Source organism: Dendrobates tinctorius, unplaced genomic scaffold, assembly GCF_039654945.1.
Source record: "Dendrobates tinctorius isolate UK_male_01 unplaced genomic scaffold, ASM3965494v1 ptg000060l, whole genome shotgun sequence".
In the NCBI taxonomy this organism is placed as follows: domain Eukaryota; kingdom Metazoa; phylum Chordata; class Amphibia; order Anura; family Dendrobatidae; genus Dendrobates; species Dendrobates tinctorius.
In genome coordinates this window covers 16,033,772-16,056,615 of record NW_027361728.1, presented here as the reverse complement: position 1 = coordinate 16,056,615, position 22,844 = coordinate 16,033,772, and the positions used below count along the sequence as shown (strand labels likewise).

At 45.9% G+C, this 22,844-nt stretch overlaps 1 protein-coding gene across 2 annotated transcripts in view; it reads right to left on the bottom strand.

Moving 5' to 3' along the window:
* The window catches only part of LOC141092522 (T-kininogen 1-like), a 170,158-nt gene that overhangs the window by 18,929 nt on the left and 128,385 nt on the right, over nucleotides 1-22,844 (bottom strand). Inside the window, exons 8-9 of one of the 2 annotated variants that reach the window (XM_073578743.1) lie at nucleotides 21,393-21,500; nucleotides 10,406-10,498 (exon numbers count right to left, since the gene is read on the bottom strand). In XM_073578743.1, coding sequence (XP_073434844.1) covers nucleotides 10,406-10,498; nucleotides 21,393-21,500 — 201 coding nt within the window. The remainder of the gene's footprint in view (nucleotides 1-10,405; nucleotides 10,499-21,392; nucleotides 21,501-22,844) is intronic. The other variant, XM_073578745.1, reaches the window with a different exon arrangement.

Here is a 22,844-nt window from a genome sequence, read left to right as displayed (position 1 = left end):
TGCGACCCTCAACTTTAACAAGATTCCCGATGCCGGCATTGGCCACACAGCCCCAAAGCATGATGGAACCTCCACCAAATTTTACTGTGGGTAGCAAGTGTTTTTCTTGGAATGCTGTGTTTTTTAGCCTCCATGCCTAACACCTTTTTGTATGACCAAACAACTCAATCTTTGTTTCATCAGTCCACAGGACCTTCTTCCAAAATGTAACTGGCTTCTCCAAGTGTGCTTTTGCATACCTCAGGCGACTCTGTTTGTGGCGTGCTTGCAGAAGCGGCTTCTTTCGCATCACTCTAGCATACAGCTTCTCCTTGTGCAAAGTGCGCTGTATTGTTGACCGATGCACAGTGACACCATCTGCAGCAAGATGATGCTGCAGGTCTTTGGAGGTGGTCTGTGGATTGTCCTTGACTGTTCTCACCATTCTTCTCTGCGTTTCTGATATTTTTTCTTGGCCTGCCACTTCTGGGTTTAACAAGAACTGTACCTGTGTTCTTCCATTTCCTTACTATGTTCCTCACAATGGAAACTAACAGGTTAAATCTCTGAGACAACTTTTTGTATCCTTCCCCTGAAAAGCTATGTTGAATAATCTTTGCTTTCAGATCATTTGAGAGTTGTTTTGAGGAGCCCATGATGCCACTCTTCATAGGAGAATCAAATAGGAGAACTACTTGCAAGTGGCCACCTTAAATACCTTTTCTCATGATTTGATACACCTGGCTATGAAGTTCAAAGCTCAATGAGGTTACAAAACCAATTTAGTGCTTCAGGAAGTCAGTGAAAAGTAGTTAGGAGTGTTCAAATCAAGAAAATGACAGGGTGCCCATATTTTTGCATCGGTCAAATTTTGTTTAAATGCAGATTGCACATTTTCTGTTAGTACAATAAACCTCATTTGAATCCAGAAATATAACTGAGTCCATCAGTTATTAGATATATGAAACTGAAATAGCTGTTGCAAAAACCAAAATTGTTTTAAAGAAAAAAGGTTAACATTAATTGGGGTGCCCAAACTTTAACATATGACTGTATATATATAGCAGCACTGTGGCTCAGTGGATAGCACTGCAACCTTGCAGCGCTGGAGTCCTGGGTTTGAATCCCACCAAGGACAACATCTGCAAGAAGTTTGTATGTTCTCCCTGTGTTTTCGTGGGTTTCCTCCGGGTTCTCCGGTTTCCTCCCACATTCCAAAGACATACTGATAGGGAATTTAGATTGTGAGCCCCATTGGGGACAGTGATGATAATGTGTGCAAACTGTAAAGCGCTGCGGAATATGTTAGTGCTATATAAAAATAAAAATTATTATTATATATATATATACACATACACAGGCTCATGTACACAGTCGCATACAATTGTAGGGATGTGACTCGCTCAGGTGCAGCGGGAGACAATTATGAGGCAGGTTTTCCCAAAGTCCATGTGGTTTATTAACTTCATAAACCCACAAGGCAGCGTAACACTGAAATGTAACCTTCACTTCAGGCAATGGAACAGAAATGTCCGTGGCTTCAGACTCGGACTGAGAGTCTCAGCACATGCTGGGAGCTGTAGTCCTCCCCATATACACTCTCTGTAGTGTCCCACCTGGACACATGGAAGTCTGTCCATACTCAGACAGACTCCCTCCACTCTCTCACATGTGCCAAACACCTAAATTACATAGCCCTGTAACCACACCCACAGGTGATCACATGGCTATGACATCACTAAAGGTTGTATTGCACATACAGGCTTCCCTGACACAGTGTAACAGAAAGATCAGCAGTACCTCTGCTGATCAATACACCCTGGATCCTGCATCCCAAGGCCACCCACCTTGAGACCCATAATGGTCATTTAGGACCCTGCTCCTGTTACCACACTGAATGTGCCTGTACACCCGTCCTGGGACACCCTCACAGCGCCCCCTAGCTGACATAGTGGTCACTACACCACATACCTCCCCCCTCTGTTCAAACTTGTGGGGTTGAACACATGACATCACCCAGGTATCTTGAGACCTGGCACCCATGTCACCGTGCCCTACAAGTCGAGAGGACCATCTCCATCTGTTTCTGTAGTCAAACTGCCTCATATTCACGTTAGGCCTCCCCCGCCCCCAGCGGTCAGTATCTCGGCCTTGGGCTTTGGCCTTCCCGTCAACGTCCGTCAGTGTGATCAGACACTCTTTAGTCTCCACCTGTTTGCATTGCGCTCCGTCACCCGACCTTTCTCTCACTGGCCGGCTCTCCCAGTTCACACGGTCATGAGTCCCACGTCCAGCTGGGCCAACTGGCTGGTCTGAGTCTGACCCTCTGTCACTATGTCCACCACCGGGTCTCGTGCCTATGTTACTACGATTAGAACGGCCACTTGCGGACTCTCGACGTTCTTGCCTTCGACTACCTGTCCTTTCATTCCTTGGAGGATCCCTTCGGGTCCTTACACCTTGGGTTGGAGGTGGATGCCACCTGACATTCTCTATCTGCTCATTCATCTGCAGCCGATCCTGTCTTAGCTGCTCAATCTCCTTCAGGTACGCTACCCGATATTCCAGGAGCATGCGAAGCGTCTCAATGCTTTCCACCGAACCAACCACAATGACAGGAACCATGTCATCTTCAACAGCGACTTGGATTTCACCAGCAGGTGGGATCCTCACTCTCTTCACACTGGATCGATTCACCATCTCCTGAATCACCTTTCCAAGTCTGCCAACGACTTTCCCTACCAGATTTCTGGGTACCGGAATTATGTCTTCCACAAAGCCCAGCCGACTTTGAGCTTCCCTTGCAAGCTCCAGACGTCGAGCAGCTTTCCTATTATGCTCCACGAGCATCTGTTTCGTGCGGAGACATTGTAGGTGCATCTCCTTCAGGACAGCCACCCTTCTCTCTGTGTCTTCCGTTTCTGCCAGTATCACCAACTGGTCTGTTTCTGGTGCCCAGCTCACACTATAGGCCTTTACTGCCTTTTTAAAGGTCTCATGGACACCTTCGCTGGCACACGCTTCTCGCACGTTTTCGGGTACCTCCATCACGCACTTGAAGGTCATGGACTTGCTCTCATCCTGGACAGATGGCTCTGGGTTCCCCACGGACACTTCCCTCAAGGTATCTGCCAAGACCGGGTGACTGTCTTGTGCAGCTCTTGGCTCACCATCTTCCTGAGATTTACAGTCTTCAGGACCCTTTTCCAAGATGGGCTTTGGCAGTTCTGCCTTGCTATCAGTCGGGCACGGCCGCTGTACGTCTTCGTCCATCCACTTCTCCTGCAGAAGACCTTTTACTACTCCACTGAGTTCTTGCAGAACTTTATCTCGCTCCTCTGCCAGGTAGCGACGCTCATCCTCTCTCCTGAGAATCTCCTGTTGATGCTTCTCTTGGGCCTCTCTGAGCACCTCCATATCTTCCAACAGGGTCTTGTTCATGGTTTTACAAGCGGACAGGTGACCTCTGAGCTCAGAGACTTCCTTCTCCAGCTCATCCACTCTGTGCTCAGCTGCTTGCCTTAGGACTCTTTCCTGTTCGACATGTTCTGTTACAGTCTCCTTTATCAGCTGTATCTCACGATCTTGTTCTCTTTTGTCCATCACGTGTCGCACCACTACCTCTTTAATTATATCGTTAAAGGGTACCACTGGGTCAGTCACCCCAGTCGAGTGAACCCTCCAGTTACCGTCCAGCACCAATGTGTCTAGTCCAGTCGTCTCATCCCCCAGCCCACCATCTGTCTTATCACGAGACGTCAGGTCCGTCAGTTGGGCAGATGTACTTCTTCCTCTGGTCAGTTCTACCTCTGACCTGTCCATGTCAGGAGCCGTCACTGTCTCCGTGTCCGCTGGCCCCACAGTCGAAGCATCTCCATCATCCGACCAAATGTCATCAAACAAAAGAAAGTCCCGGCCCCTCTCCCAGGCATAGACTAAGTCCCGTGGTATCCCTCTACCTTGGCACTCACCACCTTTGGTCCCCTCAAACACTACTCTGTCTACTGCGTAGTTCACCGTGACCCCGTGTTTACAGCGAACCCTGATGTTTTTCTCGGTCAGAGAGAAAACGAGAGGAGTTCCTGTCAGAGTCACCTGACTCTCTGATTCCAGCCCACCAAAGGCTCCTTCCCGGTGCAGCATCACTGTACACACCTGTGGCCCATCATTACTCCCCGGAAAGGATATTCCACATTCTGAAAAAGACCTGCACATACACTGCGGTACTCCAGACATACCTACTGAGTCACCCAGTGCAGTCACTTCTTCACACTTGGCCCCTTTCTGGACCACCACCCCGCTTTGGGTTGCCACCCCAATTTTGGTCACCGCCCCCTTTTGGAACTCCACCCCTTTTTGGGTTACCACTCCAATTTGGGTCACTGCCCCCTTTTGGGACTCCACCCCTTTTTGGGTTACCACTCCAATTTGGGTCACCGCCCCCTTTTGGGACTCCACCCCTTTTTGGGTTACCACTCCCTTTTGGGTCACCGCCCCCTTTTGGGTTACCACTCCCTTTTGGGTCACCGCCCCCTTTTGGGACTCCACCCCTTTTTGGGTTACCACTCCCTTTTGGGATTTCCCCATGTCCGTCCTGCAGAACCTCTTAGGCCACAGTTCACACCACACAGTTTGTCTCTCACGATACCAGACAAGTCCTTGCTGGCACCACCACAGCTTCTGCTGTCACAAACCACCGGCACCTCCAGCTGCCGTTCACACACACACAGTGGCTGGTGTCACTGCAGCTCCTGCTGCGCCATCTTCGTGGACCCGCCGATCCACCGGAAGCCGCTTGTCACCTTCGTAACCCCGCCGGGTTACTGAAAGCCGCTTGTCACAAAGATAAAAAAGCCACAAAAGTGCGCCCATAGGGCCTTACCAGTGCAGGTATAATGGGTTATGCAGCAATAATACAGGGTACTCACCCTTAATAGTTGTGTAAAGCCACAACTACTGTATCCGCTTAGTCACATGCAATAAAGCTGCAGCAGGATGGTGTAGACAGACAGCGTCTGCTGCCAATGCTCCCAGGGCAGATCCCAAAAAAGGAAAAACACCAGGACCCTGTGCTGCGAGACCTTCGTGACCCCACTGAGCCACAGCAAGCACCTTCAGGTTTTGCAGAGGAAAAGAAAAAAAAAACAAAAACACATGCACAGTCTCTCTTGTCCTGTCCGTGTGCTGTTCAGGACGTACCGTCTCCGCCTGAGACCATCCAACACACAGGCGCACACCGGGTGCTATTCAGGGAGCAGCCCTACTCCCAGGGTTTCCCAACACACCGGTCTCACCAGGTCCAGGGGCTCAGCGAGTGCTCTTCAGGACATCCGTCTCCACCTGAGACTGCCCAACACACGCCTCACCAGGTCCAAGGTCATAGCACGTGCTTCAGGGCTCTTCCCAACACTGACCCTCCAGGACCTTGCTCACTGACCCCTCCAGGAACACAGTCTCTCACTGACCCTGGTCAGTGCAACACAGACTCCTGTCTGTTACCTGTGTCGGCCACACAGGTTCTCGGACGCCTCTTCTCCTCAGAGGTATCCCACAAATATTAATAGTCACTTTCTCTGACCTCGGTCAGTATTACTCACGGTTGTCAGACCGTCTGCTCTCCTGGCTCAGAATCGCCAGCATTGCCACACGTGCTTCTGGGAATCGCTGCCCGCGTTCTCCACCAATTGTAGGGATGTGACTCGCTCAGGTGCAGCGGGAGACAATTATGAGGCAGGTTTTCCCAAAGTCCATGTGGTTTATTAACTTCATAAACCCACAAGGCAGCGTAACACTGAAATGTAACCTTCACTTCAGGCAAAGGAACAGAAATGTCCGTGGCTTCAGACTCGGACTGAGAGTCTCAGCACATGCTGGGAGCTGTAGTCCTCCCCATATACACTCTCTGTAGTGTCCCACCTGGACACATGGAAGTCTGTCCATACTCAGACATACTCCCTCCACTCTCTCACATGTGCCAAACACCTCAATTACATAGCCCTGTAACCACACCCACAGGTGATCACATGGCTATGACATCACTAAAGGTTGTATTGCACATACAGGCTTCCCTGACACAGTGTAACAGAAAGATCAGCAGTACCTCTGCTGATCAATACACCCTGGATCCTGCATCCCAAGGCCACCCACCTTGAGACCCATAATGGTCATTTAGGACCCTGCTCCTGTTACCACACTGAATGTGCCTGTACACCCGTCCTGGGACACCCACACAGCGCCCCCTAGCTGACATAGTGGTCACTACACCACACAATATATATGCGCATAGACACATACACTCACTGGCCACTTTATTAGGTACACCTGTCCAACTGTGTGTTAAGACTTAATTTCTAATCAGCCAATCACATGGCGGCAACTCAGTGCATTTAGGCATGTAGACATGGTCAAGACAATCTCCTGCAGTTCAAACCGAGCATCAGTATGGGGAAGAAAGGTGATTTGAGTGCCTTTGAACGTGGCAAGATTGTTGGTGCCAGAAGGGCTGGTCTGAGTATTTCAGAAACTGCTGATCTACTGGGATTTTCACGCACAACCATCTCTAGGGTTTACAGAGAATGGTCCGAAAAAGAAAAAAAATCCAGTGAGCGGCAGTTCTGTGGCCGGAAATGCCTTGTTGATGCCAGAGGTCAGAGGAGAATGGGCATACTGGTTCGAGCTGATAGAAAGGCAACAGTGACTCAAATTGCCACCCGTTACAACCAAGGTAGGCAGAAGAGCATCTCTGAACGCACAGTGCGTCGAACTTTGAGGCAGATGGGCTACAGCAGCAGAAGACCACACTGGGTACCACTCCTCTCAGCTAAGAACAGGCATCTGATGGCTACTTTCAGCAGGATAATGCGCCATGTCATAAAGCTCGAATCATCTCAGATTGGTTTCTTGAACATGACAATGAGTTCACTGTACTCAAATGGCCTCCTCAGTCACCAGATCTCAATCCAATAGAGCATCTTTGGGATGTGGTGGAACGGGAGATTCGCATCAGGGATGTGCAGCCGACAAATCTGCGCCAACTGTGTGATGCCATCATGTCAATATGGTCCAAAATCTCTGAGGAATGATTCCAGCACCTTGTTGAATCTCTGCCACGAAGAATTGAGGCAGTTCTGAAGGCAAAAGGGGGTCCAACCCGTTACTAGCATGGTGTACCTAATAAAGTGGCCAGTGAGTGTATATATATATACACACATACAGATATATGCTATGTATATACACAGAAATATTCATATACAGTGGGTACGGAAAGTATTCAGTCCCCTTTAAATTTTTCACTCTTTGTTTCATTGCAGCCATTTGGTAAATTCAAAAAAGTTCATTTTTTTCTCATTAATGTACACTCTGCACCCCATCTTGACTGAAAAAAAAACGGAAATGTAGAAATTTTTGCAAATTTATTAAAAAAGAAAAACTGAAATATCACATGGTCATAAGTATTCAGACCCTATGCTCAGTATTGAGTAGTAGTAGTAGTATTTTGAGCTAATACAGCCATGAGCCTTCTTGGGAATGAGGCAACAAGTTTTTCACACCTGGATTTGGGGATCTTCTGCCATTCTTCCTTGCAGATCCTTTCCAGTTCTGTCAGGTTGGATGATGAAAGTCGGTGGACAGCCATTTTCAGGTCTCTCCAGAGATGCTCATTTGAGTTGAGGTCAGGGCTTTGGCTGGGCCAGTCAAGAATGGTCACAGAGTTGTTCTGAAGCCACCCTTTTGTTATTTTAGCTGTGTGTTTAGAGTCATTGTCTTGTTGGAAGGTGAACCTTCAGCCAAGTCTGAGGTCCAGAGCACTCTGGAAGAGGTTTTCATCCAGGATATCTCTGCAATTGGCAGCACTCATGTTTTTTTCAATTGCAACCAGTTGTCCTATCCCTGCAGCTGAAAAACACCCCCATAGCATGATGATGCCACCACCATGTTTCACTGTTGGGATTGTATTGGGCAGGTGATGAGCAGTGCCTGGTTTTCTCCATGCATACTGCTTAGAATTAGCACCAAAAAGCTCTATCTTTGTCTCATCAGACCAGAGAATCTTATTTCTTATAGTCTGAGAGTTCTTTATGCGTTTTTTAGCAAACTCTATTCGGGCTTTCATATATCTGGCACTGAGGAGAGGCTTCCATCGGGCCACTCTGCCATAAAGACCCAACTGGTGGAGGGCTGCAGTGATAGATGACTTTGTGGAACTTTCTCTCATCTCCCTACTGCATCTGTGGAGCTCAGCCACAGTTATCTTCTGGTTTTTCTTTACCTCTCTCACCAAGGCTCTTCTCCCACAATTGCTCAGTTTGGCTGGACAGCCAGGTCTAGGAAGACTTCTGGTGGTCCCAAACTACTTCCATTTAAGGATTATGGAGGCCACTGTGCTCTTCGGAACCTTGAGTACTGCAGAAATGCTTCTGTAACCTTGGCCAGATCTGTGCTTTGCTACAATTCTGTCTCTGAACTCCTTGACCAGTTCCTTTAACCTCATAATTCTCATTTGGTATGACATGCACTGTGAGCTGTTAGGTCTTAAGGCCCCGTCACACACACAGCGAGATCGCCAGCGAGATCGCTGATTTTGTGACGCCACAGCGATCTCGCCAGCAATATCGCTATGTGTGGCATGGTTCAGCGACCGGCCCCACTGCCGGGTATCGCTGATCGCGCTCCAATGTCCTGGGCCGTTTTTGATGATTGGTCTCCCACTGGCCAGCGCGCATCGCTGCGTGTGGCAGCGAGAGACCAGCGATCAGCGACGCTGGGAGCTGGTTTCCAATGTAAACAGTGGGTATCTAAGAGCCGCACGGCTCTTAGTTACCTGCTGCTTACCTTGGAAATCAGCGTGCATGCTGGTTTCCAGGGTTAACGGCGGGTATCTAAGAGCCGCGCGGCTCTTAGATACCCGCTGTTTACCCTGGAAACCAGTTGCTTGCTGGTCCTGATCGCTGGTGGGTCTGTCTATGTGACAGCTCACCAGCGATCAGCTAACTATGTCCCAGCGATCCAATCCACGTCGGATCGTTGGTGGGATCGCTGGGACATTGATAGGTGTAACGGGGCCCTTATATAGACAGGTGTGTGCCTTTACAAGTCAAGTCCAGTCAGTTTAATTAAACACAGCTGGACTTAAATATGAGTGTCTGTGCAAAGGACACAGGCTTATGCACAAATACAGTATACACAGGTTCATATACACGGACACATATACCACATATACACAGGCACATACACACATACTGTATATACACAGGCTCATATATACTGTACATATATACAGTACAAGCACATGTTTTATGTTGAAACAAACAGATTCAAGAAGTATAATTAATTACATGTTTCATCATAAGCTGCAGAAAACTCCCTGTAGTTTGTGTCTTGTACCTCCTCTCCTGCTATGTTCTGTGTGGCCAGGAGGAGTGGACTGGATGTGGAGCTGTACCACCAACATTTTCCTGCTGTCCTGCTATCAGTGGCTGCAGTTACTGCAGCCTTCATTCTCTCCTGACCACTGAGTCCCGGTCATCTTCTCCCCTGTGTCACCCAGGGGTAGGGGCGGAGTTTATGCAGAGCTACAAGGGAGCATTTCAACAGGAATTACCTCTCACTGCTTCCATGGTCCATCAGGATATTCAACAGCTTCCGATAAGCCAATCTGACCATGTCCAATATGTATTTCAGAACTTGTGTGTCACATGGTGACAAGGGACTTTGGGCATCTACCCAATCACTCAAACTAGTGGTGCCTTAGTCTACTATCCCTGTCCTTTTGGTTATCCAGGATGCTGGAAACGCCGAGGTCTCATACCTAACTATGCTCCTAACTTAACCTTCATGGACTGAAGTGCATAAAAAAGACTAACCAAACAGATAGGGATAAAAGAAAACTACAATGATACAAATACACACAAAGCAACAGAGTGGGAAAAAGGGGAGGTATAGGAAAGGGAAACCAAATGTGAGAAGATGAGGATAAACACACAAACTAACTCCATGCACAGTCTCCAGAAAAACTTCACCTGCCAACTCCAAACACTGAACTTTCTCTTTCACCCCTAAACTAGGAAGTAGAACTATCACTGGCAACTCCCAAGTGCCAGTGCAGAACAGCTGAGACAATTCAGGATGGAGAACTCCAGGACATCAACTGAACTGAATAACCCTTGCCATGACCGAGTAAAGAAAACCTGCACTGTTTAATAGGATGGTGAAGCAGTTCTAATAAGTGCAGTAGTTTGTGTATTCCGACGTCATTATCTTCTGGTCCCTCTCTGTTGCGGTATCCCAGTGACATCATAACCCTTTTCTGGTTGACAGGGCCTCCTCTCCCTTTCGGCCCAGATCTTCAAACTTTCAAGACCTTCAGTAAGAAAATTAGCTGGCAATCAATGTTAAAGAAAAATTAATCAAGAAATAATAAACTTACTAGTTGGGATTCTTCTTTTTTACAATGAGGATCTGAATGAACTTTAACTGTCTTATCTGTAACTTTTATTTTAGTTTCACAAATCAGTTGAGGCTAGAAGTAAGCAAAAAAGAATATTAGGAAGTAACAGGTATTAATAAGTAGGTTTTTATGTTTATTTGTACAGCGACATGAAGTAATCCATGTAAAACTGGGAAGGTAGTAACAGAGAGATAACACCTATCCATATGTCCTATATGGGCTAGAACAGAGAGCTAATCTGTAAGTGCTCATGCACATGACTGTAACAATCGGACGAGTGCCATCTTTTGTTTTGCCGAATAGCACTCATCCCCCATGTTATTCTATGGGGCTGTGCAGATGTCTGTCCAAGGAAAAAAAAATCACAGTAAGCAGAAACTCATTCATGTCTATGGGTCCATGGAAAAAATTAGACTGCATTCGGGTGACACCAGAGTGTGGTCCGATTTTTATGGATTGACAGAATGGAGAAGATGGAGAATGTTTTTTATTCTCCAAATCTGAGAAAATTGGATTACACTCTGCTCAAACACTGATCAGATTTTGATCAAAGTGTGATTAGCATAATCGGACCGATTTTCTCTGATCGAAGAAAAACGGTCGTGTGACCCTAACCCAAGAGTGATTCTGGTGAACACCATTTGAATGACAGTTGCAGGGGAAATTTATAGACAGAATTGTTTTTCCTAGTAATGACTGCTGATCATGTGCCATAATAGTGCAATCTGATGTAATGATCGTCATCAATTGAAACAGTGAAATTGATGTCATTTGTGGGGGCGGTGCTGGTAGCTAGTTTTCCTGCACGTTGGATCATCTTTTTACAACGTTCACTGGCAGTGCATTCTCTTGTAGGCTCATTACTTCTGATTAGAGGCTATGAGCGAGTGCACAGTAGCAAAAATCTAATAAGCATATATTCTGCTTCATGGCCAAACAGTAAGTGTGTGGGCGCTCAGACTGCCAACCCATGGAGTCTGTTGACTGTTACTCACGTTTAGTGATGTTCGCAGATAGTTTAAACTCGACTGAAAAGAGCACGTTTGAAGAGTCCAGTAGAAGGTTTATTCTCGGCTGAATCCTTGCATAATGCATGTTACAGTAGGTAAAACGAGATTTTCCTTTTACAGAGCTGTATAAACGTGTGTCTCCAAGATGGAGAAGACTCAAAAATGGAGAAAGGAGGGGTTACAGAAATGAGAGTCACATGCAAGGGGGGAGGAGAAAACCTCTAAAAGGAACAGATCTATATACAGCAATGGAAACAACAATATGGTAAAATACAGTACTGTCTGATGATTCAAAATCATGGGACATGACACGCCCCGTCTGAAATCATTAGATTTCATGATGATTCAACTTGACATGACATGTTACGATGATGATCAACGGCGTCCTAGACGCCTGGAAGACAAAAAAAGAAGAAACACAACATGCAAATAAACTGTAACAGTTGTAAGTCCAATTCTTGGTTGATGACGTGAAGTCCTCAACGGATGGATAGTCCAAGTCCATAGGAGAACCTATCTTCAGATTGGGAAAGCCGCAACGTGCCAACACTTCCACCAACCCAAACAATCCAAAGATGAAGTTCAAGTTCTTGACAGTTAAGGGTGTATGTCGGTATGCTCTCCATCGTGAGCTGTGTCCAGTAGAAATATCTTTTATGTGATGTCCTCCTTTGGTAGAAGCAGTACAAGTTCGGTGACTGGGCGAAGGAGAAGTCGTGATGAACCACCTTTTTTTACCTTGACTTCCATCTTTCGGGTCTTTCCATCCTCACTGGGCATAGCCTTGGTGATAAGACCCATTGGCCAGTTGTTGCGATGAGCTTCTTTGTCTTTTAGGAGGACGAGGTCTCCTTCTTGGAGGTTAGGTTTTGCTGTCTGCCATTTGTGACGGCTCTGGAGCAGATGCAGGTATTCCGTCTTCCAATGGTGCCAAAACTCATTAGACAGGTGTTGTACCTACTTCCACTGACGTCTGTACATGTCCTTGTGGTTGAAATTTCCAGGAGGAATTGTGGCGGTTCCAATTTTCTGTGCAAGAAGAGTTGCTGGTGTAAGGATCATTGGGGCATCAGGGTCTGACTATACCGGCACCAGCGGTCTGGCATTTATTATTGCAGACACTTCCGCGAGGAAGGTGACCAAGACTTCATGGGTCCAGCAGTATTAAATCAAGAATTCTTTGTGCAATTCCAATCATGCGCTCCCAGGATCCTCCCATATGCGATGAATGTGGAGGGTTGAACACCCAAGCGCACCCATTGTCGGTTAAGAAATGATCAAGCTGAAGTTCTTTGTAGGCTCCTATGAGACTATTGTTCAGGTTGAGTTCGGTGAGGAGCATGTTATTGAGAGAAATACCTTCATACTGGGCACTGGAGTCAAACACCACTCTGATTTGATTGGGTTTGCGAGGATGGTAGACACCAAAGAATGGAAGATACCAGCATTCTTCTCCTTCCTTTAGTTGTGGAGCAGGCTCTGCATGATCTCTATCAAAGATATTCTGCATGAAGTCGAGGAAATGTTTTTCCATCTCTGGTTTCTTTTTTAAAGTTCGTTTTAAAGATGCAAGTCTTGCAGTTGCTTGCTGCAGATTGTTTGGCAAACTTGTCCTTGGAGAACGAAAGGGTAAGGGTGCTGTCCAGTTGTTTGAGTCATCCTGGGTGAATTCCTTGTTCATGACCTTAATGAATTCTTTGTCCTCTCTTGCTGGTGCCAACTTGTTAGTTTCATTTGTAGAATCAAACACTGTTGACTTGAAGTTTTCGTCACAGGACCAGAATATATTCATGTTGTCATAGGTTTCTAGCTGCCGCTTACAGTCACTCAGTGTTTCTTTCACCCAGTAGTGATGTGGGCATGGTTGACAATATGTACTGTGACCATTTGGCAAGATATGAGTCTTACATGAGCAAATCTTTGTAGTCCTCTTCATCTTGTCTATACAGACGTTGCCTATGATAACCTAGCCTAGATCAAAGCGTTGAGCAAATGGAGCATCATGTGGTCCATTGATCTGCTGACGTACCTTATGCAGTCGGAGAATGTCTCTACCGAGCAGGATCAGGATATCTGCACTGTTGTCAAGAGCTGGTATCTTGTTGGCTATCGTCATTAGATGAGGGTGATGAAGAACAACCTCTGGCGTTGGAATCTCCTCTCTATTGGATGGTATCTGGTTGCACTCGACGAGTGTAGGCAGAGGTATCTCTACGTTGTTCTCAAGTGAAGATACTATAAGTCCATTGGCTCTTCTCCCAGAGACCTCTGTGACACCACTGCAAGTACCCAAGGTGTAGGGGTAAGCATTTCCTTTTAAATCAAACAAATCAAAGAGCTCTGACCTTGCAAGTGATCAGTTGCTTTGATCGTCCAGGATGGCGTACACCCTTGTGCTCTTTTCGGGCTGACCCTTAGGATATATGTTCACCAGGCATATCTTTGCACATGACTTGTCCCAGAGGTCTTCTCCGTAAACTTCTGTGCATGAAGATGATACCTTGGTCGTACTTGCTTGCTCTGTTTCCTCCACCCCATAACTTGTGGTGGGTATGGAAGGTGTGAACTGAGCAGAGGTAGGCTGGGATGTATGGAGTGCTTGCACGTGGTCCTCACTGTCACACTCCAAACACTTAATAGGAATTTTACAGTCATTAGCAAAGTGTTCAGTAGAAGCACAACATCTGTAACATACACCAAATGTCTTTAGAAGTTCCTTGCGCTCGTGGAGCGGCTTCTTTCTGAAGCCCATGCACTTCTTTAGGGGATGTGGCTTCTTATGAATGGGACACATACGATTAAGATCTTCAACCTTGTCCCCTGTGTTGCTCTGGTTTGGAGCTGATGTAGGTGTGGGAAGGATGTCGGTCTTTTTCGCTGGCACTGGGTCTCCTTGGCTTTTCAGGTTAGTACGTGGACCCTCATAATTAGGAGGAGTTGGACCGGGTCCGCTGGGTTCTACATAGAAAAAACTCGGGTCGGTCTTACACTCTGCGATTTCCTTGATAAATTCACAGAAGTAAGAAAATGGAGGAAAGGAGACTTGATTGGCTTTTTTGTACTTTGATCCAATAGTGGCCCACTTCTCTTGCATATTGTATGGCAGCTTTGAAACTATTGAGTTAACGCCCCGAGCGGTATCCAGGTAGCTAAGACCAGGTAGGTGCGTGTCTGCCTTGGCTAAGTGGAGCTCTAGGAGTAGGTCACTGAGCTCTAGGAATTTTGAGCTGTCCTTGCCAGATATTTTGGGGAAATCCTGTAGACGCTTAAACAGTGCATTCTCTATGGCTTCAGGACTGCCAAAGCTACGTTCTAGTCTTTCCCATGCAGCCATGAGACCAGCTGCTGAATTACTGATGTGGACGGATCTGAGCCTCTTAACCCGCTCCGTGGATTGAGGTCCGAGCCACCTGATTAGCAGATCCAGCTCTTCAGCAGCAGTGATGCCAAGGTCACTAATTGCGGCTTTAAAGGTATATTTCCAACCAATTCTCAGGCTGGTCGTCGAACCTTGTGAGACCGGTGTTGGTGAGTTCTCGGCGTATCATTAGCCTCGCAAAATCGGCCATGTCTGTTCTTTCTGACTTTGGAGTAACATTTGCCGGCTGAGTGATGCTGTTAGCGTGGGTCTTAGCTTCTTGGTTCAAGAACATGGAAAGATACGGAGTGGCGTAGGCGTTTAGACCAGCAACTGGTTTGTGGCATATGATCTCTGTTGTATGCGGGACTGGAACCACACAGTTATCAGGAGCACAGTGCCTTGTCGGCATGTTAGGTTGCATGTAGACGTTGGCGTATGGCACTGGCTGAGGTGTAGGGTCAGGCCGTGTACTGACACATGAAGAAGGTTCGGGTTTGAATATTTGTGGATCATTTGACTGACCGTGAAAGCTAGAATCTGCAGACGGATCAACGTCCTGATGCTCTAGAGAGAGATGGGTGCTGACGGGAATGTTGTTGGTGGTCAGGGGTTCATTGGTTTGGCTCAGCACGTAATTTCTTGTGCGCTTAAGTGGGTCTTCCATGTCGAGATCGTACAAATTGATGCTGCCTCCTTGACTCCCACCCAGAAGACCTTTAGCTTTGCCACGGCTGCTGCATGTTCGTATTCCTTCTGCAGGACTTCTATTTCCGCCTTCTCGCATGCATATTCGGTATCCATCTCTGCTTTCTTGCGTGCGGATTCAGCTTCCATCTCTGCTTTCTTGCATGCGGATTCAGCTTCCATCTCTGCTTTCTTGCGTGCAGATACTGTTTCCTTCTCTGCCTTCTTTTGGGCGAAAATGGCTTGCACTTTCAAAGATTCTGCTTCGGCACGGGCTTTTATGAACTGCTCACTGAGGGTTGAGTACCTTGATGAGCTTGACTTGATTGAGTGCTTTGAGCTCCTAGCAGACCTGGATCTGTGCGATGTCACTTCTGACATTTGTGGGATTTTTGCTTCTGTTTTGTTCACAATGTCGCACACGGTGCTATCTCGTTCGGCATTGAGCTGTTGGAAGACCTCGCATTCTTTTAGCGATTCTGGCGTATTTAATTTCCGTAGCGTTGAGATGTATTTTCTGCAAGTGTCTTTGTAAGCCTGGTATGCAGAGTACAATTGTTCAAGGGCTCCCTCTGCTGGTAACTCATGAGAGGCATATTGGGAGATGCTGTTAATGTGACTCTGCAGTCTTTGCCATAAGACGGATATATTACAAGAAAGTTCATGTTTAATGACTTCAAGGTTCTCTATAGCTTTCAGTGACGGCTTAGTAGAGCGCCTTGGTCTGTTAGTGGCCGAGTCCTCATATTCAGATATTGCAGACTTTCCTTCAGCCTTTGTAACTCACAGGCAGATGGGATCTGTGTAATATGATCTGCTACAGTCTCTACAGGGTGAAGGCTGGGGGAGGGGCTGTGCTGCACACAGGCTAATGGAATCTATATGGTGTAAGCCGATCTTCTAATGCCTGTTCTGACTTGTAGAAGCTGGAGACCATTAAGTAAGTGTGTGGGCGCTCTGACTGCCAACACATGGAGTCTGTTGACCGTTACTCACGTTTAGTGATGTCCGCAGATAGTTTAAACTTGCCTGAAAAGAGCACGTTTGAAGAGTCCAGTAGAAGGTTTATTTTCGGCTGAATCCTTGCATAATGCACGTTACAGTAGGTAAAAAGAGATTTTCCTTGTACAGAGCTGTATAAACGTGTGTCTCCAAGATGGAGAAGACTCAAAAATGGAGAAGAAGGGAGGGGTTACAAAAATGAGAGTCACAGGTGAGGGGGGAGGAGAAAACCTCTAAAAGGAACAGGTCTATATACAGCAATGGAAACAACAATATGGTAAAATGCAGTACTGTCTGATGATTCAAAATCATGGGACATGACAGCATATGTCAGAATTGACAAGCGAGGCATGCTCAGTAGAGCAGGGACTAGCCCAGCCCATGAAATGGAGATCACTGATTATGCTTCATTTCAGGGAGGCCACAGCCTCTTCCCCTGATGGTGACTGATTTGATTATCCCAGCATGAGCTGACATACTCAAATATAGCATCATCCAAGAGGAATTAGTAAAAAAAAAGCAAACAATTAGAGTAGTGACTGGTATGGATTTTTTAAATAAAGTGTATTTGTAAAGAGATTAGATTATGACATTAAATAGATAGGCATTTAGGATTAAAATGAATTTTAGTTCCGGACTACCACATGAATGTTTCTGGATATTGAGATAGCTTACTAATCTTTCAGTGCTGCTTAAAGGGAGTCTGTCACCCCCAAAATGCAATTTATTGTACTTATAGTCTCCAGAAAAAGTGCTACCCAAATTGAATCCCCTGCCCTGCACTTCCGCATTAACACTACAGGGGCCAAAGAGGCGTACACACACAATGTCAGTGCAGGTGTGCTGTGATCTCTCTCGTCTGTAATGGCTACTTGCTGCACACAGTATAACACTGTAGCAAGTGGCCACTGCATACTGGAGAAAGGGATAAGATCATGCCTGCATTTACATTGCGTGTGGGCACTCGGCTCCTGAGTTTCAATATGGACGTTAAGGGTATGTGCACACGCTGCGGATTCTGCTGCGTTTCCGCAGCGTTTTTGGCTCTGCAGAAACGCAGCAGATTCTGCTGCGTTGTACAGTACCTTTATTTCCTATGGAAATAAAAAAAAGCTGTGCACATGCTGCGTTTTTTTCCGCGCGGTTTTGCTGCGGTTTACAATCCGCAGCATGTCAATTGTTTGGTGCAGAAACGCTGCGGTTTTACACCTCATCCATTATGAGGTGTAAAACCGCAGGGCAAAACCGCAGAAAAAACGCAGATAATCCGCAGATAAACCGCAGAAAAACCGCAGCACTTTGTCCTGCGGATTTCCTGCGGTTTTCTCTACAAAATCCGCAGAGACTAAAAACTACGTGTGCACATACCCTAAAGGCCGAGGATTCAATTTGGGCTTATGAGTGGTGTTTATCAAGTAAAGAGTATGGGTGCAGCATGTTGATTGAAAGGGTGAACAGTACACTGAAACCTGGGCCATGCCATTGTTGGGCACCGAGGGACCCTATTAAATATATGAAATAAAACCATTTTTCTGTCCAAATAAAGAAATAAAATCTATTCTGTAGCTATCTATTCTGACAGACTGCTTTCTTTTTAACAGTTCGGTAAGGGGTGCTGATAGGCCTGTATGTCTTGGTTCTCTGGGTTCTCGGATTAGGAGATTTTAGGGTTAACTCAGATGGCCTCTTTTGGGGTCCTGGGAGGCTTCTTATAGCCTCATTGTGGGGCCATCCTTTGTCGTTTATACTCTGACCCTTGGCTGAGTGTGTCTGACCCTGTTGTGCTTGTGCTTCGCACCTGAATTATCGTGTGTCTGTCTGGTTTTGATCTGGTTCTGATCTGGTTCTGTCCCTGTTGAGGTTTTCTGTCTGCTGCCCTTGTACTGTTGTTTGCCCAGCTCAGTTTTCTTACTTATTGGCTACGTCCTGACTATTCTTTGATTATTCCCTCTGTACTGCGCCACTCTCTCCGTGTATGACCATTTGGCTGTCTGACCTGATATTTATCTCTCATACCCATGCCACATACATGCACTGCTGCCGGCTCCCAGTGGTGCCTTTCGGTAGCTCCACCCCCTGGCTGACAGGCAGTCACGTGCCGCAGGTCCTGCTGGTGTGCTACACTCCTCAGCATCTCTCTCCTCTTCGGCTCCGGCTGACTGCGCTCGTCCTGGGCGACTGATCCACGGCCCATTGTGCCTCTGGGTGAGTTAACATTACCCCTCCGTTCCCTAAACCTCTGTCTGTATCTCTGCACTATCACAGCAGGCGTCACTACTGTAACGTCCGTGACGCTGTATTGTATCCTGGTCTGCAGCTTACAAAACAAACACTGACACACCCAAATCTCAGCTCAAAGTTTAAATATGAATCATGGACATGGACTACTTCCAAAACCCAGAGTGGTTGGAGAGATTTGCGCCACTACAAAACCTGCAAATCTTTTAAAAAATAAAAGCCCATGTTGAGTTTTCCTAAAATCTGACTCTCTTTTATTCTGCATTCTAACCACAGATGTAGTCGTGTAGCTAGTCACTGATGCAGCGCTCACAGCAGCTCATTCAAAGGTGGTTCTCAGCCTGGACAGTCGCAATCTTGGCACCGTCCAGGTTTAAAACTGTTTATTCCCTAGACATGGATGACGGCTTAGGACAGAACGACGGACAGATAAGGGATATTGTTCTTTATTTTTGTTTTATTACAGAAGACGATGGCTTCAGTGGAATGAGTGTAAGGCGAGTATAACTGTGTTTGTTATTTTTAAATAAAAATGGAAAAGTGTAGTTTGTTTTATTTCAAATAAAGGACTTAATTCCGGCTTTGTCTTTACCATACAACTATAGGATTAGTAATGAATAAATGTCTTATAGACTCATCTCCGTTACGAATCCATGACATCAACCCCACAAATATGAACCCCGCTTACCACCGTTACAGGGCAAGTGGGAAGAGCCTGGCAAAGCACCAGAATTGGTGCATTTAATAGATGTGCCTTTTCTGGTAAGCTGCAGGTTGCTATCTTTAGGGGGGCCAATATCCATGGCCCCTCACCAGCCTGAGAATACCAGCCCTCAGCTGTCTACTTTAGCAAAGCTGGTTGTCAAAAATGGGGGGAACCCCACACCTTTTTTTAAATTATTAATTTAAATAATTAAAAAAAAAAAGAGTATAGGGATCCCTCTGGTCTAGATAATCATCCTTGCTGAAGCTGACAGCTGAGGGTTGCATCCCCCAGTTGTGAGTTTTGCCTGGCAGGTTATCAAAAATACAGGGGAACCCATGCCGTTTTTTAAAAAAATATTTATTTACAACGTGGGCACTGGCTGATGAATACTTCCATCAGCCACCGCCTGCTCTCGCTGTTTTTAGTGGCAGCAGGCGTTGTTTGATGGGAGCAGTAGTCCCATCATCTGATAACAATGACCGGAGGTAAACTTTATACCTCCGATCACAACTGTTGGCTCACGCTGTCTTTTGACAGTATGAGAACCACGGCTGACTGTCCGGCAGAGATGATTTTACTGCTGATCAGAAGTGGTGTTTGCTGTGCTGTCATGTACATGACAGCATGGCAAATACTGGATGTTTGGCCCCCTATTCAAGTGAATGGGGTCTGGGTTCGGGTCTGCATACTGTTCTGGTACCCGAACCCTAGCTTTTTGTAACTGGCCAAACCCGCCGGACCCAAACATCCAGGTATCAGCACATCTCTTCCAGTGAGTAGTGACCAGCATCAAACTGGTCTATTTAAAGGGAACCTGTCACCTGTTTTGGCCATTATAAGATGCGGCCACTGCCTTTCAGGGCTTATCTACAGTATTCTATAATGCTGTAGATAAGCCCCCTCCAACCTGAAAGATAAGAAAAATAGGTTTTATTATACTCACCTGTGGGGAGGTCCGGTCCGATGGATGTCGCAGGTCCAGGTCCGGTGCCTCTCATCTTCTTGTGACATCGTCCTCCTGCTTGCTTCATTGCTCCCAGCATCCCACTTCTGTGCAGGCGTACTTCTCTGCCCTGTTGAGGGCAGAGCAAAGTACAGTACTGCAGTGTGCAGGCGCCGGGAAAGGTCAGAGAGGCCCTGCGCTTGCACTCTTCAGGACATTCCTCTGTCCTCAACAGGGCAGAGAAGTACTCCTGTGCAGAAGTGCAATGCCGGGAGCGATGAAACAAGCAGGAGGGCGGCGTTGCAAGAAGATGGGAGGCGCCGGACCCGGACCTGTACCCATCATACTGGACCACATCGGACCGCCCACAGGCGAGTGTAATAAAACGTATTTTTCTTATCTTGCAGGTCAGACCGGGGGCTTATCTACGGCATTATAGAATGCTGTAGATAAACCCTGAAAGGCATCGGCCGTATCTTATAGAGGCCAAAACAGGTGACAGGTGCAATTTAAATTATTCCAATTATTCCTTCTTTTTGGGATGGTTATTGATTGTGCAGTGAGAATTTCATTTAGCAAAATCTCCCCTCCTTCTTGGACATTTCTGAAGTTTAGGACATCTAGCCATGGACCTTTCTTACTCTCTTTCTGCGTCCATTAAAATCTGCCTTTCTGAAGTCCAACCTGAAAGTCTGAGTCCTCATAGGTCTTCCTCATTTTGTAATCCAAGACTTGAGGATCGCATTATTGCTACCTCCTAAATTTCCAACCACCTTTACTTCTTCAACCATTTCCTCCCTGTTGGTAATTATGTTTTTTTTAACACCACCATATATGCCCATTTTGTAAAAGTTTTTTTTGGAAGTGTCCAACTGTTTTAATAACATATATGATATATATTACCAAATATGTAATTAATTCATTACAAAAGCATTTTTTTGTCATCAGCTGTAAGCCAAATTGCAATGGGTTAAGTTACTTTTAAAGAATCTGCGTAAATGAATATTTACAAGTTAACTTACAGAGAAGTGGGTAAAGGCACATTCGTCTCCCAAAATGGAATAGTCAGTCTTGGAACAATTAGTTGCTTTTATTGTAAAAGTGACCATGTATAATTCTCCTTTAAAACCCTAGAGAGTAAACAATACATTTAGTTAAATTAACATAACAATATATTTTTACTAACAGTTTTTCAATATCATTACCGTATGTTTACAGATGCACCTAGAATAAAACACTTTTATCTGATTGTGTTTATAATATCCATTTTGTTCCATATGCTATTAATTCAAATCACAACTCCAAATCTAGTGCTGAGTCCCTCTCGTACCGTCTCCCTTCTCCATAATATTCATATTTATCACAAAGTCTCAGGTTTGCCTTCTGGTTATAACCTACCGTATAAATCATTTTTTTTTTATTTGATTTTTTTAAAAGTTTTTTTGTCTATTTTTTTTAATTCTCAATGTCATTATCTATATTTAAAAAAATCCTAAAATCTTTAATATTTCCCACTGTTCACTTATCCTCATAAACTTTGTTTAAAGAAATGAAACATAGTCCCTATAAGAAGGGAAAGTAATACTACTTATCATTATGACTCTTATTTTTTGGCACTGGCTTCAGAGGTGCTGAGCAGCTCCTTGTGCATCAAGTATGTGCTGTTGAAGTGCCTGCCCTCCCATGCTGGGGGTGCAAGTCAGATTCTCTGTACATGACTGGGCAAACCCTGTGTTAAAGACTAATGAGGGCACCAAGTGGAGACTCCTGAGTGTAATCAGAAGCTGTGGCAGGAGATTGTAGAAGAGGAAACATTTCTTTAGGGCTGACGTTCATGGCTGGATAAAGTGTGGCAGTCACTGTGGCAGCCATAACCAGGAAACAGCCGCGATTATAATTAAAACCTGTTGGATAGCCACTGAGATGGTCTATTGGAGAGTCGTTGTGACAGCATGCAAAGAAAAAAAAAACTGTGTGATCCCAGGTTACAGGGCGGAGTGTAACCCGGATGAATTTTAGAGTGTGGCTTATTCAAGCCTTTTCTTTATTGAAGCAAGCTAGTCAGTGTCTGGGGTCATTGGCGATGGGCTGGGTTTATTGTTGCCAATGCAAGAGAAAAGAAATGTCAAGAAGCCAAGAATGGTTAACAAGGTTTTCAATCTGGACAGCTGGTTGCCATGATTTTGGAAGTTGCAAGATAGAGCCCATCATTAGAGGTGCTGCTGGATCTGTAGATTGCTCTGATTACAGATATGCTATCCTGTGCATGCTGCAGTAAAGGATTAAGCCTCATTGAGAAACCACCACAAATAACGTGCCTCTTTTGCTGGGAAATAGTCACCTTCACTGAATCCTGCATCTTTGTTCCCTTTAGGGTATGTTTCCACGTTCAGGAAACACTGCGGACTGGACGCTGCGTACTGTAATACATTCTATGACATTCACTAGTGCGCATGTTCCTGGTGTGGTCGCGC